Source organism: Ostrea edulis, chromosome 5 (assembly GCF_947568905.1).
Source record: "Ostrea edulis chromosome 5, xbOstEdul1.1, whole genome shotgun sequence".
NCBI classification, from domain to species: Eukaryota; Metazoa; Mollusca; class Bivalvia; order Ostreida; family Ostreidae; genus Ostrea; species Ostrea edulis.
In genome coordinates, this window is record NC_079168.1 from 45,442,933 (window position 1) to 45,460,925 (window position 17,993).

Genomic DNA, 17,993 nt, shown 5'->3' on the forward strand with positions numbered 1-17,993 from the left:
TCCATTTACATACCAGTAGAAGACGCATTTAAATTTTTTTTTCCACGAAAATAATTGAGAGTGAAGAGTTTAATAAAAGAAATATTGAAAGTTTCAAATATTTCTATCATTTTGCTAAATATCAATTCTTTGGAAGATTAAAGTTTTGGACAAAATGACAGACAGGACAAACACAATACCCCCTGGTCTTCAAAGCATAAAAATTCAAAATTGCTCGTTCTCCTGTCTCAAAATCCAGTCTTGTGTAAAACTTTGGACCACTATGGTGGCTACACAAGGAATTTTCACATACACTGTACTACAATCACATAGAACAATCCAACACTGTTTCACTGCCTTGTGATTTTTATTTATATTCAAACATACAAAAGTAAGAAGTAATGGATATGTTTAACAATCTGCATAGGTCACTTGACCAGATTCACCCAGATAAATCATTCAAGTCAAAACAACAATGCCCCTCCCCTAAATCCCAGTCAGAGTACATATAGTGGTTCATCCATAGTTTAACAGTAGCCATTGTAAGAAACCCATGGTTGGTCTTGCATCTCTTGACCTTCCATGGAAGGTTAAGGGAGGCAATAGGAGCGGGACCAAATATGGGTTTCTGACAATGACCAGTAACATTCCTGAGCCTATGGGATAAAGTTTATGTAAACATGTACCGATTTGTTTGAAAATAAAACACATGTGTTAGATGTAAGATATTTTAACATATAAAAATTGCCTGTAGCTCATAGAAATATTGATTTTGGACACGTTTTTATCTAAAACTTAATTTATCACATGAAATGACATAGTATAGTAATGCATCAAAACTTACAAAAATATAATCAGTTTACTAAAACTGCTTGCAAAAAAACCCACCCAATAACAAACAGCAAAAGGCCAGCAAACATTGCTGTTTGAAAATAAAAGTCAAATAAAAGAGGGTAAGTCAAACAGGTACTTCCAATAAACATGAAATAAGGCTGCTTGTCTGAAATCCAGTTTAGATGTATAATGTTGTCAAATAAATTGTATCAATAATATTCCTTTTCATCAATATGTATCAAGTACAAAATGTGGTAAAAAAAACAACAACACCTAACAACATTCATTCAGAATACTGGTCAAGGATCATGACATTTGCATAGCAAGTTTGTAGATTAGGACTTCGATGTGTCAATATTTGAGATCAGGGACTTGCAGGCATTACACACAAATCTGTGTTCACATTTAAAACTTCTACAATATTTCTAACTGTTGGTAAAACATCCCATATTTTAGGGTGGATGGTAATGGGGACTTCTGCCCTGAAAAACCAAAAGTTTTTGTTATAATTTATACATTTCAGTTGAGTTGGACTAGATGGGGAACAGCAGATATCTGAAAGAGAAAAGGTTTAGAAGCTCTTTTGAGAAGCTCCTATATTCTCATTACTGACATAGATATGATGCATATTTTTTCCCTTTTTAGCTCACTTGAGCTGAAAGCTCAAGTGATTCAAGTGAGCTTTTCTGATCACGTTGTCCATCATCTGTCCGTCCGTCTGTCTATAAACATTTCACATTTTTGATTTCTTCTCCAGAACCACTGGGCCAATTTCAACCAAACTTGGCAAAAAGCATCCTTGGGTAAAGCGCTTTCAAGTTTGTTCAAATGAAGGCCATGCCCCCTACAAAGGGGAGATGATCACAAAAAAGCAAAAATAGGGTGGGGTCATTTAAAAATCTCAAGATTCACTGGGCCAGAAGAGCAGAAATTCATATGAAAGCTTCCTGGTATAGTGCAGATTCAAGTTTGTTAAAACCATGGCCTCCGGGGGGTAGGGTGGGGCTAAAAAAGGGGATAAAAGATTGACATGCAAATATAGGAAAAATCTTTTTCAAGAACCACTGGGTCAGGAAAGTACAAATTTACATGAAATCTTCCTGACAGCGCACATTCAAGTTTTTAAAAATCATGGCCCCCAGGGGTAGGATGGGGCCACAATTGAGGATCAAAGTTTTTCATAGAAATATATAGTGAAAATCTTTATAAATATTGTTCTCAAAAACCACTGGACCAGAAAAGTTTACATTTTCATGAAAGCTTTCTGACACAGTGCAGATTCAAGTTTGTTTAAACCATGGTCCATCCCCTATTGTGGTCCCATCCTAACCCCAAGGTTCATGATTTTAACAAATCTGCATTATGTTAGGAAGCATTCATGTAAATTTGTACTTTTCTTGCCCAGTGATTCTTGAGAAGAAGATTTTTAAAGACTTTACCTATATATTTGCAGGTTAAACTTTGATACCCTAATGTGGCCCCAACCTACCCCCAGGGGTCATGGTTTTAACAAATTTGAATCTGCATTATGTCAGCAAGCTTTCATGTAAATTTCAGCTCTTCTGGCTTAGTAGTTCTTGAGAAGATTTTTAAATGACCCCACCCTATTTTTTGCATTTTTGTGATCATCTCCCCTTTGAAGGGGCCATGGTCCTTCATTTGAACAAACTTGAAAGCCCTTCACCTAAAGATGTTTTTTGCCAAGTTTGGTTGAAATTAGCCTAGTGGTTCTGGAGAACAAGTCGAAAATGTAAAAATCTTACAGACCCACAGATAGACAACAGGTGATCAGAAAAGCTGAACTTGAGCTTTCAGCTCAGGTGAGCTAAAAACAAATGTTTATGGATGACCTCTTTACATTTAACTTTAAAGTATCTATTAAACTGCTTTTCCAAAATTTGACTTGGCTAGTGCATAGAGGACTCTTAGATCACTCTACTTAATGAAAGTCCTGTCAATGAATAAAAAAGAGGTTTCTTAGATCACTCTACTTAATGAAAGTCCTGTCAATAAAAAGAGGTTTCTTAGAACACTCTACTTAATGAAAGTCCTGTCAATGAATAAAAAGAGGATTTTTAGAGCATTCTACTTAATGAAAGTCCTGTCAATGAATAAAAAGAGGTTTCTTAGAGCACTCTACTTAATGAAAGTCCTGTCAATGAATAAAAAGAGGTTTCTTAGAGCACTCTACTTAAATAAAAAGAGGTTTCTTAGAGCACTCTACTTAATGAAAGTCCTGTCAATGAATAAAAAGAGGTTTCTTAGAGCACTCTACTTAATGAAAGTCCTGTCAATGAATAAAAAGAGGATTTTTAGAGCATTCTACTTAATGAAAGTCCTGTCAATGAATAAAAAGAGGTTTCTTAGAGCACTCTACTTAATGAAAGTCCTGTCAATGAATAAAAAGAGGTTTCTTAGAGCACTCTACTTAAATAAAAAGAGGTTTCTTAGAGCACTCTACTTAATGAAAGTCCTGTCAATGAATAAAAAGAGGTTTCTTAGAGCACTCTACTTAAATAAAAAGAGGTTTCTTAGAGCACTCTACTTAATGAAAGTCCTGTCAATGAATAAAAAGAGGTTTCTTAGAGCACTCTACTTAATGAAAGTCCTGTCAATGAATAAAAAGAGGATTTTTAGAGCATTCTACTTAATGAAAGTCCTGTCAATGAATAAAAAGAGGTTTCTTAGAGCACTCTACTTAATGAAAGTCCTGTCAATGAATAAAAAGAGGTTTCTTAGAGCACTCTACTTAAATAAAAAGAGGTTTCTTAGAGCACTCTACTTAATGAAAGTCCTGTCAATGAATAAAAAGAGGTTTCTTAGAGCACTCTACTTAATGAAAGTCCTGTCAATGAATAAAAAGAGGATTTTTAGAGCATTCTACTTAATGAAAGTCCTGTCAATGAATAAAAAGAGGTTTCTTAGAGCACTCTACTTAATGAAAGTCCTGTCAATGAATAAAAAGAGGATTTTTAGAGCATTCTACTTAATGAAAGTCCTGTCAATGAATAAAAAGAGGTTTCTTAGAGCACTCTACTTAATGAAAGTCCTGTCAATGAATAAAAAGAGGTTTCTTAGAGCACTCTACTTAATGAAAGTCCTGTCAATGAATAAAAAGAGGTTTCTTAGATCACTCTACTTAATGAAAGTCCTGTCAATGAATAAAAAGAGGTTTCTTAGAGCACTCTACTTAATGAAAGTCCTGTCAATGAATAAAAAGAGGTTTCTTAGATCACTCTACTTAATGAAAGTCCTGTCAATGAATAAAAAGAGGTTTCGCTAACACGTTATATAATGTTGTGATCCTTCTTACCCTTTAACATTCATCCAATTTTTTGTCACTAAAATGAAGGCATCTGGAGCGCCAGACAATATAGCTTCCATCTCTAAAAGCTGCAAAAGACACAATTTTTGAATTCTTTTTTTTTTAACCGATTAACCATCATATTACAAAAACACTACATAAACTTTCATCATATGATCTAGATATGTGTATTCATACTAGTACATAATGATGAAAAATAAATTCATTTCCAATCAAAGTTCTATGGTGTGTGTGTGTGTGTGTGTGTGTGTGTGTGTGTGTGTGTGTGTGTGTGTGTGTGTGTGTGTGTGTTATTGTTGTTAATATTATATAAACAAAGAAAGAAGCCACTGATTGATAGATGATGCATATCACATGATGTAGTAAACATACGCAAATATAGTACATATATGGAAGTTGACACTTTACAAATGATACGGAGAGATATCTACAAAGTTATCACTATGCACTTAAATGTATAATGGAGTCTTCTTTATCCAGATGCTTTGGCAGGCTCCAAGCCAATTCGTTTATATAACCATGGATATAAGTGTATCTGAAGAGCCTTGATTTCTGCTATCACATGTATATGACCTTTCATAAAAATGGCAAGAAAAATGCTGTATTACATTAATATGTTGGTTGGGTCTTTTTTTGCATCAAATACTTAGATATATATTAGCACTACTACACATTATTAAATTTGAACATATACACAATACTATACACTACTAAAATAAAAACTTACACTACATCATCACCTAGTAACACCCTCAACTACCAGACACACTTCAAGTAACACCTCTGGTGACCGGAGGGACTGACAGTTAAACGTTTTGACCGTTAGGGGCTACTGCAGATAACAGTAACATGAATTACAATATATGCCCAATGCTGTAAAATTTACAAATGAAAACACACCCAAACATACATAAAAATAAAAAACCCGTATCCAGATTACACTATGGAAATCCATGGGCGATTGACTCCAGGAACAGGAGATGAATCTATCCACCACCCTGTGGAGAACCTACCACCACCCTGTGGAGAACCTACCCACCACCCTGTGGAGAACCTACCACCACCCTGTGGAGGACCTACCACCTTGTGGAGGACCTAACCATCCCTGGACCTTCAAGAAGACCCGAGGTTTGTTGCTTTATTGTACTTCATTGTGGTAGGTTCACTATGGCCCCATTTTGGAATTTTAAGGCTATTCATAGTCAAAATGTGTCCAAATCATGATTGTATTATTGTTCACTGTAAAGCTTAGCTCCATCAAAACTGGTCTGTTGATGGAACTTTGAGTATGCAAACATAGATATGCATTATGTATAATAATGTAGTTCCTGATGTGCTTATCAAGAACCCTAGTGGTGCATTTTATTTGCATCCACAGGGTCTAACCCCGTTTTGGGCCCGAACTCTGTGATACCATAAATATATTTATGTTTACACTCAACCATCTGTAGTCTATATGCAAGAGTAAATCATATGTCAACAAATATGGATACTAAAATAAGGACATTGATGTGCTTGAGACTGCACAAACTTGTGTAAAAATGATTAATTTGGTGCTTAATTCATCAACAAAACTGGATGATCGTGTTTTCTCTATCTTGACTCAATGTTTCTCTATAATATTGAAGTAGTACACATGTGTAAGAGTTTCCAAAATCCTCAACAAATGTATTCAGGGTGTTCCTCGCTATATCAATCTTTAGTTAATTATCATCTTATTTTCTTTCTAAAAACATTTCTACCGTTTTCTTTTAAATGCAGTGTTTTCAGGCATAGTAACTTTTTAATTAAACCATAGTTTTCAAATGTGAATAAATCTACTCTTTCCTTACAATTTATAAATATATTTACGGAAATAAATCTAAATATCTACATATTTTACAACAAAATGAATAAAAATAAACATATATATGTGCATTAAATACACAACTTTGTTTGAATGTTATCATTTCTCTGTCACTGTAATTTTGTTTTCAAATGGAACTGAATAGAAAATTTTCAACAAAATTTATTTACCATGGGGATTTTTGATCTATATTTTAATAATTTGCACACTTATTATGTCATTTATTTTGGATGTGCACAATATATAGGACTTCACCCGGATTTTATTTTCAAATGTGTGTGTGCAGTATACGTGATACTTTATGGTAAGAACATCTCCCTTCCTTTCCATCACATATGAAACAACTTGCTATCTATGTAAGTAATCATGCAAATAAATTACAAGAGGCACAAGAGCCACACTGCTCCTAAGCTGCAGAGGTTATGGAAATTTCAAAACACACCATTGTATCCTCACTACTTTGCTATCATTTCTCTTTGAAAAGGGTATGGACCCTTTATTGGAACAAACTTTATTCCCCTTTACCCATTGATACTTAATGCCAAGTTTGGTTAAAATTGGCTTAATGGTTTTGGAAGAGAAGATTTTCCCATTAGAAATTTGCACCCCTCCTGTGGTTCCATAATTGGTTTGGGGGTCACACTTTGAATAAGCTTGAATCTTAGCTATAATAACAAAGCTTTCTTGTAAATATTGGCATCTCTGGAGCAGACTAAAATTGAATGTCCTTTACCCAATGATACTTTTTGCCAACTTTGCTTGAAATTGGCCCAGTGGTTTACAGAAAAGTAAAGTTTATGACAATGACAGACAACAGACACATTTTGATTTGAAAACCCAATGAAAATAAAATATCTCTTACCTTCCCATTTGGAATTTTTCCAAAAACAAACTTATTGACTGACATTATAACACCCACAGCTACTGAGTATATCACAGCACTGAAAAAAAAAGATGTATATATTTTGAAAAATTTATATTTTACATTCATGTATTTGAGAAATTTACAGGAACTGTACTATTACAACTTCAAAACAATAACATGTTGGATTACTCTCTACTGTATAGTAAATCCGAATGATGTTATATTAGCAGGAGATATGGATGTGACAGTGTGTATAACGCAGTCACTGGAAAACCACAAACCTATTCCCTCTTGTCAGTGGCATCAAGTTGTAAATGTAGTACATCATGGTTAAAATTTTATCCATCACCGAGTCTGTATTCTGCAAGAAAACAATGTAAAACAAAATACATGTACTGTGTTAATTGATATACAGTGTTCCCTCTCTATATCGCCACCTTTTGTCCATGACCATTTTTGGCATTATAACAAGGTTTACATTATATTGAGTTGGTAATGATATCCTTCCTTTTCAACAGAGATATCTATATAGAGAATTGTGTGGATTTTTAAAATGACATAGAAAACATTTGCAGATCTATACACATACATGTACTAAGCTGATTATACAGTCAAACCTCATTATCTTGGATTTGAGGGGGCTGAGAAAAAAATTCTGAGATAATTGAGGATTTGAGACATTGGGGTTAAAATACATAAAGAAAATGTAGTTGGGACTTCCAACTAACTTCGATATATCCATGGTATTCGAGATAACGATGTTCTAGATACCAAAGTTCGTCTGTATAATGTTCTGTAGCTTATTGTGTTTGGATAATGAATGAACACAGTTCTGTCAGCATTACAACATACAGTCACCATAATTTGTTCTTTAAAATTTTCATCCTTTGTTTTGGATCTGTACTAGTTAAAGATCTGTCTGGTAATATCCGATAAAATAACCCCATCTCATCCATATCAAACATATTTAGATTCATTTTCTTTAATAGTAACGTTTTTCTGTCACCCTTTCATGATCAATTGATGATAAATCCCTTTGCTTTCACCAGGAATCACTCCACAAGAAATCATGTGCCTAGTATTGAAACGAACTAAACATCCATTTAAGTATGCAAACTTATACCCATATCATTTCCGAATTGTTTCGCTTTTGATCTTTTAAAAGATGTCATCTAAAATACAAATATTTTGAGCTCTTAGTGAACCACATAAATAAGACAGATTCCATATATTCGTTAAAAGCAGTGCAATGTTGTTTTGTAGATGAAGTAGCAGTACTTTTGTCTGTGAATTTGGTTATAATAATGCATACAGTAACTGTTCCTTTAATTTCCAAATCCCATAAGGTGTGAAAAAGTAAGCAATTCTTTGCTAACTCTAGTTTGGGTTCAACTTATAAAACTTCACAATCTCCTATTTTTAATCAAAATCTAAATTCAGACATTTTTGTTTCAATGATATTGACAAAATCTTATTATCGTAACTGCATGACAGCATAGGGAAATTTTATCTAATGCAGTATGGCCATCTTCTACTATAAATGCATAAATAAAGTAATAATTTCTTAATCTTAGAACGATTCTTATTTCAGCTATTATTCATAACTCATATCTACATATTTTCTTTGGGAAAAGTCATTACACCCCACCCACTCATGTACAGACTGACCATGCATGCTATCTGGAGATATATATAAATAATTTGACCTTTCATACCTAAAAATAAGTGGTGGATGGTAATTGACAGAGATGGCAATATAACAGCTTTTTTTATCATGTGTGGGTATCGATTTTACATGCTTTATTGGCAAAAAGTTGGGGTGGCAATGTAAGGAGGTGATAGAGTACAGTAAAACCTGGTTATAACATACATATATATGCCTTTGCAATATCATGAATGTTGATTAAAATGAAGTGATCCTCCTTCTCCAAGGTTTAAAGGTAAAATATCTCTCAACATATTAAAAAAAAAAACGAACAAGAAAACAAATCATGAATATAATGAACTACAATTACCTTATTACAATTTCATTAATCTGTACTATTTGATTATTCACTGTAACTGAGCTCATTATAGATGGAGTGCTACTGAATTTTTTTCTAATGTGTGTATTTATAGCATTATCAATGTGTGGAAAATGTTACACAAAATGTCCAGTATGCTCCATTATTTTTCTGTCATTGTCAAATTTTGTTTCACCTACCAGTGCCTTGCCTATCCCTATCCTTTTTATTTCCTCCTGAATCTGATTAAACACTGCGTCTATTTCAGCATGATAGAGCTGAGTACGAGCCTTGGTGTTAACAACATTAATGGCAAAAGTCATCTTGTCATTCCTAGAGGGTAGAGAAAATAACAATTACTTTCAAAACATACATACTTATCACTCATCAGGGGTCATCCAAATTGGTAAATATTCAAACTAATGCTGATTGAAACATCACATTTCTGCAAGATTCTACAATCCCTGCCTGGATCAGGCAATAAGTTTAATTCCTGTGACCTTGACATTTATATAGATAATCTTATGGAGGATCAACATGCACAATAAGTCAAAAGCAACTCTGGGTGAACTGTGGGTGTGTAAATAACATATGTTACAAAGATATGACCTTGACAAGAATTAGTTTTCCTTCCTATCAGGCTTGACTTCGTAAATATTGCTTTGATCTGAGACCATGATTCACACACAGGCCAAGCACAATATTTGTATCAAAGGACATATCGCATGTTTAATACTAAACTTTTTCATTTTTATACGCCCGTCTTTAGACGGGACGTATTATGGTACAGCGATGTCTGTACGTCCGTCCGTCCATCCGTTCGGGGGTTTCTCTTTATAATTTCATTTCCCTTTCACATATCTTGCTGAAACTTGCTGTGTAGCTTCTTTGTGGGCCACTCTAGATCATACTTCAATTCTGATCCATTTTGACCTTTTTTCCAGGAGTTTTGCCCCTTTATTTGGAAATAATTATTATATGGAGGGTACATACTTTGTCCACCCTACTCCTCCCACAGTTTTCAAGTGAGAGCCTTCTTATTTTGTGGAGTGTTTGTATGGGTATTGAAGATGTGCATGTGGGAGGGATTTTGATTTTCTACAATTTTTGAGAAAATTACAGGTTGTTGAACTTAGTCTATTTGGAAATTAATATTCTATGGAGGGTACATAATTTGTCCGCCCTACTCCTCCCACAGTTTTCAAGTGAGGACCTTCTTATTCTGTGGAGTGTTTGTATGGGTATTGAAGATGTGCATGTGGGAGGGATTTTGATTTTCTACAATTTTTGAGAAAATTACAGGTTGTTGAACTTAGTCTATTTGGAAATTAATATTCTATGGAGGGTACATAATTTGTCTGCCCAACTCCTCCCACAGTTTTCAAGTGAGGACCATCTTATTTTGTGGAGTGTTTGTATGGGTATTGAAGATGTGCATCTGGGGAAGGATTTTGATTTTCTTCCATTTTTGAAAAAATTACAGGTTGTTAAACTTGGTCCATTTTGAGGAAATCTCGATTTTTAAGCTAAGACCCTTTGTTCATATGAAAGTTTGTCACAGCCTCATGATGGCTGATACTACCTGAAGCACAGTTATACAAATTATAGCACAAGAAAAACACCCTATGTAAGCATTTCACGGGCGTATTATGTACCGTTTGCGGTACTCTTGTTTTAAAGAAAAATAAAATTCTTTGCATGCATAAAATGACTTTAATAAATGTGTTTTAAATTAAATATTTTGCGTAGTTTTCCAGTTTGAAAGCAACAAAATTCGAATCTTGCGATATGCATATCTACTTACGATATTTGATGTGCCATTATGTGCAACATCATATGCGACCTCGAGCAAGAAGGTTTGTTGTTAGCCATTTCATAAATAGATAAGATTTAATCGACAAAAAGCTAATTATCATGTTAACAACTTGTAATTAAAATAACATTGCGTTAGATTGCATTGCGCCGTTTAAGGGTGTACTAGCTGTCAGAAGAAAGGATATAGACTGAATTTTTTCAATTTTTCAAAGGAAGGTGTGAGGATTGAAAGAAATGTTGGTGCAATGATTTTGCCATAAAAAAAAACCAGTCGACTTTCTTTGTCCATGTACTTTTCCAAAAAGCAGTTGGACAGTGACCTAGTTAAACTGCGAGAAAATGGTTATATTGAAACTATGCACTGCTAAGCCTACAGCATATGCATTCTGTTCTAGTCTTCATCAATTCACAAAATACACACTCGCACCTTGTAACAGCACATATTTCTGCTCCCACTTTCTACCAACTTGTATATTTACAAAAATTTTAAAGATCGAAAATAATTGAACTTGTAATTATAAATAATGAAATAACGTAATTCCTAACTTTAAATTGAATCATGCTTCAATATTTAAAAAAAAAAATGAACTCATTACATCAAGTACAGTAAACGTATGCTCCCACTTCCCAGTGACATGTAGATCACAATCATGACAGTAGGCCTAGTTGTAAACAATGTAACATATACATGTATAATAATTTCTCTCATTCAAAAGTAAATAATAATTGTACAGTTTATTATTAAAACAATGGCAATTACAGATGATTAAAGGAATAACCTTACCAAAAAATTTGTTTAGACAGCCACCCATGTAAACATTATTTACTCGCAATTGTGACTAATTATCACAATATTTTGGTGAACTAACAATTAGAATTACTTACTATACACATAAGAAAGACAAAATGCATATAATTTTGTATACTTTGGAAACATGCAATGTGTCCTTTAAATATGGTTGAGTTATTGAATAAAGTTTCACTGTTAAAAACGAAACATTTTGAAATTACATGTATTTGCATTAGACTTGTTGAAGTGACCTTAATCCAAAAATAGGACAAAATCTCTATTTATAGGCAACTGCAAATGTAGTTATAGCCAGTACATAAATTTCCAACTTTTTCTTCAGTAATTAACTTTGATTTGATCCAAATGATTATGTCAGGGTCATACCATAACTTATTGTCATTATAAACTTTTGTATCAAATATGAGCAATTATAGTGTTGCTTTGTTGTACAAAAGTTATGGCCAGGATATGAATTTTAAACTTCCTCTTACAGTAACCTTGACATTGACATCCACAAACCATGAGCAGTCTAATCTTCATTTATGCGCATCTAATGTTACTTTCTGACAAAGTTATGACCCAGACACAATTGTAGAGACGAATGGAGAGATAAACAGGACAATTCCTATATATCTTCTCTAAACCTCACCTGAGGGGAAGAAAGGGGGTATCAATATAGAAAATGTTATGAAGGGGGGAGAGATGTAGCAAAGGCAATCTGAAAGATAATTATTATCTGAATACATATTGACAAACTTGGAAGGAGGTTGAAAATCGCAGCCAAACAGAATAAATTCACTGTTCATGTACAGTTTCTTATCCCTTTCAGACACAAATATATTAATTGCTTACGTATCTCGGGACAAAACAACCATGGATCCATCTAATCTTTCCTCATTCTTTGAACTTGGCACTTGTGTGGAAACCATAAAACCATTTTCATTTATGTTTCGCTTCTACAAAAAACATGATACAGAAAATTCATATCTTCATCAACAAGGGTCCATGGACCACAACTACAGGGGTTTGGAACTCTAAAAGCATAAGTTCTTAACCCCTATTGTAGACCCACTTTGTCTCCAGGGTCATAAAATGAAGAAAATTGAATCTATGCCACATGACGAAATTTCCCTACTAGTTAAACAGGAGGCCCAAAGGCCTTATTGGTCACCTGAGTACTAATTATAAGTATCACTAGTCCCAAGGCCTAAAAATCTAGAAAAAATTTCCTGCTCTGATTATCTAAGCTAAATTCTAATGTTCAGCAAAAGTATAAAACAAGATGTGTTCTTAAAACTTCGATGCTCTCAAAAGTGCATATACTGATGAAAGGCTTTACATAATATATTATTATTATTTTATTCATTTATAAAGTGCAAATTACATATAGTTTCTATGTCATTTTTTGTACATCCTTTTCTGCTATTCCAAAATATACATTTAGATTTTATACTGCATCAGCAAACTTGAAGAAGTCCTTAAAATCATTAAGAAGACAATAATCATTATAATAATTTTGGCCCCACCCTGAAACCAAACCCTTACCCCCTAGAATCATGAAATTTACAATTTTGGTAAAGGGACTACTTACTCCTTCTAAATATCCATTTAGTTTTAATTTAGTAAATTGGTAAATTGTTGGCAGTTTTTGCCCTGCCTTTAAGGCCCCAGGGGTGCAAGAGTCCTGAAATTTACAATTTATGTCCCCCTTAACCCAAAGATGCTTCATAACAATTTAAAAGGAATTGGAATGGTAGTTATCAAGAAGTTAAAAATGTTCTTTTGTTCACACATTTAATAACTGACCATTTTGGTCCCACTCTTGATACCAAAACCCCTACCCCTGGGATCATCAAATTTACAATTTTGGTAAGACCTAGCAGCTCTTTCTAAATATCCATTTAGTTTCAATTTAGTAACAATAGCACTAAAGAAGATGTTGTTTTTAAAAGTGTTTCACACATAAACACTATATACTAAGTTTGGCCTCACCTTGGGGTCAAAACCCTTACCCAAGGGTTCATGAAATTTACAATTTTTGTAGAGGCCTTCATGCTCTACATCACTATGTATTTAGTTTTCTTACACATGTGCGATTGTAGAGAAGAAGATGGTTGAAAATTGGTCAATTTTGGGCAGTTTTTGCCCCACCCCTAAGGCCTCAGGGATACAGGAGTCCTGAAATTCACAATTTATGCCCCCACTTGTCTCAAAGATGATTCATACCAAATTTGAAAAGAATTGGAATAGTAGTCAAATCAAGAAGTTAAAGATGTTCAATTGTTAACGCACGAAGGATGTCACATGACGACGGACACAGACCAATTGCAATAGGTCACCTGAGTTTACAATGATTATTTAGGGAAAATTTAAACCTTTGCGGTTTCTTCAAGCTGTGCAGGGGTAAAGAATATTTTAAAAGAGTTTACACATTTTTACTATATGAAGCATAAAACCCATCTTAGTGTTGAAACCTAACCCTAGGACCATGAATTTCACAATTTCGGTAGAGGCATCCTTGCTCACTCTTGATTTTGTGGTGAAGACAAAAATATGAAAGATAAATGAAAATTTAATACACCCCCCCCCCCCACTAATTTCACTATTTTTTACAGACATATATACTTATATTTAAGAAAAACCAGTCTTATCATTATGACATCAAATGTACTCAACAGCTATAACATAGCCTACTAAGATTAGTAGGCTATCATGTCAAAGCTAGCAAAGTGAAGGCAGTCACTATTATGACATATTTCAATCACATGATTAGTGTCCTGCCTATCCTCAAGGTTTTGACCCATTCATCAAGGGCCAGGGGCACAGTATGTTCCATAAGCCATGTACTTCCAGGGAAATCGATTATATTCAAATGATGGGCAACTACCAATTGAATTAGGACCTTAAAAGTACTACCAATACTTACTCTTGCTATCATAAGTAAATCTTCACAAGTTTTAGCCCTTTCAATGTCTTGTTGTAGGTCATGATAAAAAACTGCCCCATCCCTGTGTACAAAGAAAACATACATTTTCTGGATAATCCCTAACAACAGGCCCACAGGCCATATTGCTCACCTGAGCCACCTTGGCTCTACTGTTGTTCAGCTGTTGTGGTTTTTAAAAATTTTGATCCCATTTTGTGGCCCCAAATGGTCATGATATAACCATGATACAAGCTCAAAAATCATGGTATGATTTGTAAAGGAATCTATATACAAAATATGAAAGCCATACCTTAAACTGTTCAAGAGATATTGCCTAAGTTAACTTTTTTTAAAAAGTAGATTAGAATTTAAGGTCAACGTTACAAAGTCAAAAACTTTGCTATGAAAAAAAAAGGTTGCACACATGAAATATAGAAGAAATGTCACTCACCATTCACAAGGTATCAGAAATGTATAAACATTTTGGATAAAGTTTTGAAATTTGGGTCAAACAGTCACAAGCTCAAACATCATGGCATCAAATGAAAATCCTTGCCATAAGGAATCTATATACAAAATATGAAACCCTACCTTAAGTAGTTGAGGAGATACTGCCTAGGTTAGGTTTTCTCAAAAGCAGGTCAAACTCCAAGGTCAAGATCACATGATCAATAACTTTAATATCGAAAAAGGTCTTGTTACAAAAAATGCACATATGAAATATGGGAGCCCTGTCAATCACCATCAAAAGTTCTGAGCAATGTCAAACTTTTGGTTAACGTTTGGAAAATTTGTGTCAGACTCTGAGGTCAAGATCATAAGGTCAAACATTATGGTATGAAATGTAAGGTCTTGTCATAAGAAATCTATAGATACATAATATGAAAGCCCTACCTTAAATAGTGGAAGAGATATTGCATAGGGTTGGTTTTTTAAAATTAAGGTAAAACTTCAAGGTCACAAGGTTAAAAACTTTGGTACCAAAAGAAAGTCAAATATGAGAGTAAAAATTTGGGGAACATAATTTGAAAATTATAATCGTTTTAAATTTGGAAATAAATGCATAAAATTGTTACTTTTTACAGAAAATAACTTATTTGATTAATTTGGACTCATTTTAATTCTTTCAAAAAATTTGAGCAAAATGACCTTTACTATCCCTTTAAAAGTTTACAGACAGACGACAAGAAAGATGGACACCAGACAAAAGGTGATCGGAATGTGATTGGAAAACAGCTCACATAAGGTTCAGGTGAGCTGATAACACACAGACATATGATTATGTACATGTAATTTCATAATTTTCACTGAACACATTTTTCGTTGTGCCAGACGACAAAATGAAGAGACCAATGAAATACAGTGATTGTTTATAAAGGAAGACAGAGAAGCTTTCCATGAAATAACATAACTACAAAACTAGTTTTTGACAAATTAACCAGATCAACAAAAATAAAATAGGTAAAACTCTAGTTTTCTTGCATATCTTAAGGTCATATGCGACATTTCTCAATGATATAAATGTATAATATTCATGATATTTCAGGTACAATTCACTTGCAGCCTACCTATGCTGTACTAAAAATATGCATAAATTTGAGAGTGTCCCGATTAGTATATCAATTCCACTGGGACACCTCTAGATGAATTCAGATATTGATAAAAATGTCTTACCCAGCATAATGCTCCAGCATGGTTTTTGCTAACTTAAACACCAAATCAAAATACTGCATAACTTTAATATTTTGTACATCTCCCCTGCAAGAGATAAACAAGTGCAGATTTAATGAGAGGTGTACATGGTGCATGCCCCCTAAACTTGACAAAGTTTAGATATCATAAGAAAATAAATTACGGCAGGTTCAAAATATAAAATGATTTAAAGAGGGTGAAATAATAGTACTGTTGATTCCTTTATTTTACATGAGTACAGAGGTTCCCATCTAGTATCGCACATTCGTATATACATGTATTGACCAATCTAATATAATACCACCGCACTGAACCATTTTCTATCAATTCCTTTATATATTTTCCAAATATTCTCACACGCAAAATGTCAAATTTCAGCTATTTCAATATCAGAAGAGTGATATAATGTACATAATCGATCTCTATCTAAACACCTTCACACTACTTGACCCCCTAATTGATTGTGTGTACAGATGGATCATGGCATGTTACCTGGTCAAGCAAATTTAATCAATAACTGAAGATTTTAATACCTTTATTCTCAAATTTAAGTTTTGATCCCCCATTGTGGTCCCACTGATCATGATTTTAACAATTATGAATCATTACTTCATAATAAAGATTATGCATAAATTTTGTAATTTAGGGACTGGTGGGTTTTGAAAAGATTTTTCATTTTCACTTTTTAAAACATTATCTCCACTTGGAAAGGAGTGTACTCCTTCATATGAAAAATATTGAATCCCCTTTACCCTTTAACCGAAGCTGCTTTGTGCAAACTCTGGTCGAAATTGACCCAGTGGTTCTAGAGAAGTCAAAAGTTTACAGACGGATGGCAGAACAGCCTATGGACAACAAGTGATCAGAAAAGCTTGAGCTTATAGCTTAGGTGGGCTAAAAATGAAAACTGAAGTTTTATGTTTTATAATGCAATAGCAAGCAAAACATAACAATGACACTTTTCAGTGAAGTTACATTGTATATATCAGCGTATATTTTTTAGAGTGATATTAATTAAAGTGATATAACTTTTTGGGGGTCCCCTCCCACACCTACCCCTTTTCACTACTTTACACTTCAGTGAAGCCTTCAGCTTCATGTTTATTCAACCACATGCCACCCCAGCTGCAAATCCTGGATCTGCCCCTGATAAATGCTCTGTACATGTATCATATTTGATGAAAAAAAAAATGAATATTTCCTTTCCATTTCTCACACTTGCAATTGAAATATACAGCAAAACTACATACAGCAGAAATGTTTATTTAAAAACAGTCCTGTAGCAACCCTTACTTGATAAAATTAATCTCTGTGTGATATCCATCCACTGTGTCATGATCTGGCATCTTGTCTAACCAGAAAATTGGCTGCTCTGGATCAACCAATCTTCGATACTGTACAGCAATATTGAAAACTTCCCTCCAATCTAGGGACCTATCTGAAATTCCACATTTAACTTTCATTACACCATAATTTAATTTCACATGTAAAACACAGTTCATTAAACATATTTTCTAATAGTGTATTAACTAAGTTGACATTAATGTGACATTCTGGGAATGATGTCGTATATATAAGTTTAGCTCCTGTTTCTATTTTGTTGCTACAGCAACATCACTTCACATCAAATAAAATTCTAAATTTCTGTATAATTATTCATTGAATTACCTCAAATTAAATCCTAAGGAATGAAAGTAATTTCTACTCATTTTACATGATACAATGTAAGTTGGGACAATTTCCACTTTATATACTGCTTTGCGTAAACTGCCCCAACTTTCTTTTGTATAAAATAAATCTCCATTACACAAACTGTCTTTACATACATACACATATTTTATCAAAACACTGATTTCCTACCTAATTGTTTATTCAACCGTATTTCTCGCCATCTTTTCTGAAATACAGTTTTTAAAAC

The 17,993-nt window shown here is 33.7% G+C and overlaps 1 protein-coding gene across 3 annotated transcripts in view; it reads right to left on the reverse strand.

Annotated features, from left to right (window-relative positions):
• Window positions 1-327: 327 nt before the first annotated feature.
• The window catches only part of LOC125650262 (tetratricopeptide repeat protein 13-like), a 45,426-nt gene continuing 27,760 nt past the window's right edge, over window positions 328-17,993 (reverse strand). For 2 of the 3 annotated variants that reach the window (XM_048878396.2, XM_056164585.1), the window contains 10 exons: window positions 17,936-17,972; window positions 17,369-17,513; window positions 16,058-16,141; window positions 14,384-14,465; window positions 12,310-12,413; window positions 9,053-9,185; window positions 7,131-7,210; window positions 6,847-6,925; window positions 4,127-4,206; window positions 328-1,295 (listed from right to left, as the gene is read on the reverse strand). In XM_048878396.2, coding sequence (XP_048734353.1) covers window positions 1,178-1,295; window positions 4,127-4,206; window positions 6,847-6,925; window positions 7,131-7,210; window positions 9,053-9,185; window positions 12,310-12,413; window positions 14,384-14,465; window positions 16,058-16,141; window positions 17,369-17,513; window positions 17,936-17,972 — 942 coding nt within the window. In that variant the 3' untranslated portion in view covers window positions 328-1,177. The other variant, XM_048878397.2, reaches the window with a different exon arrangement.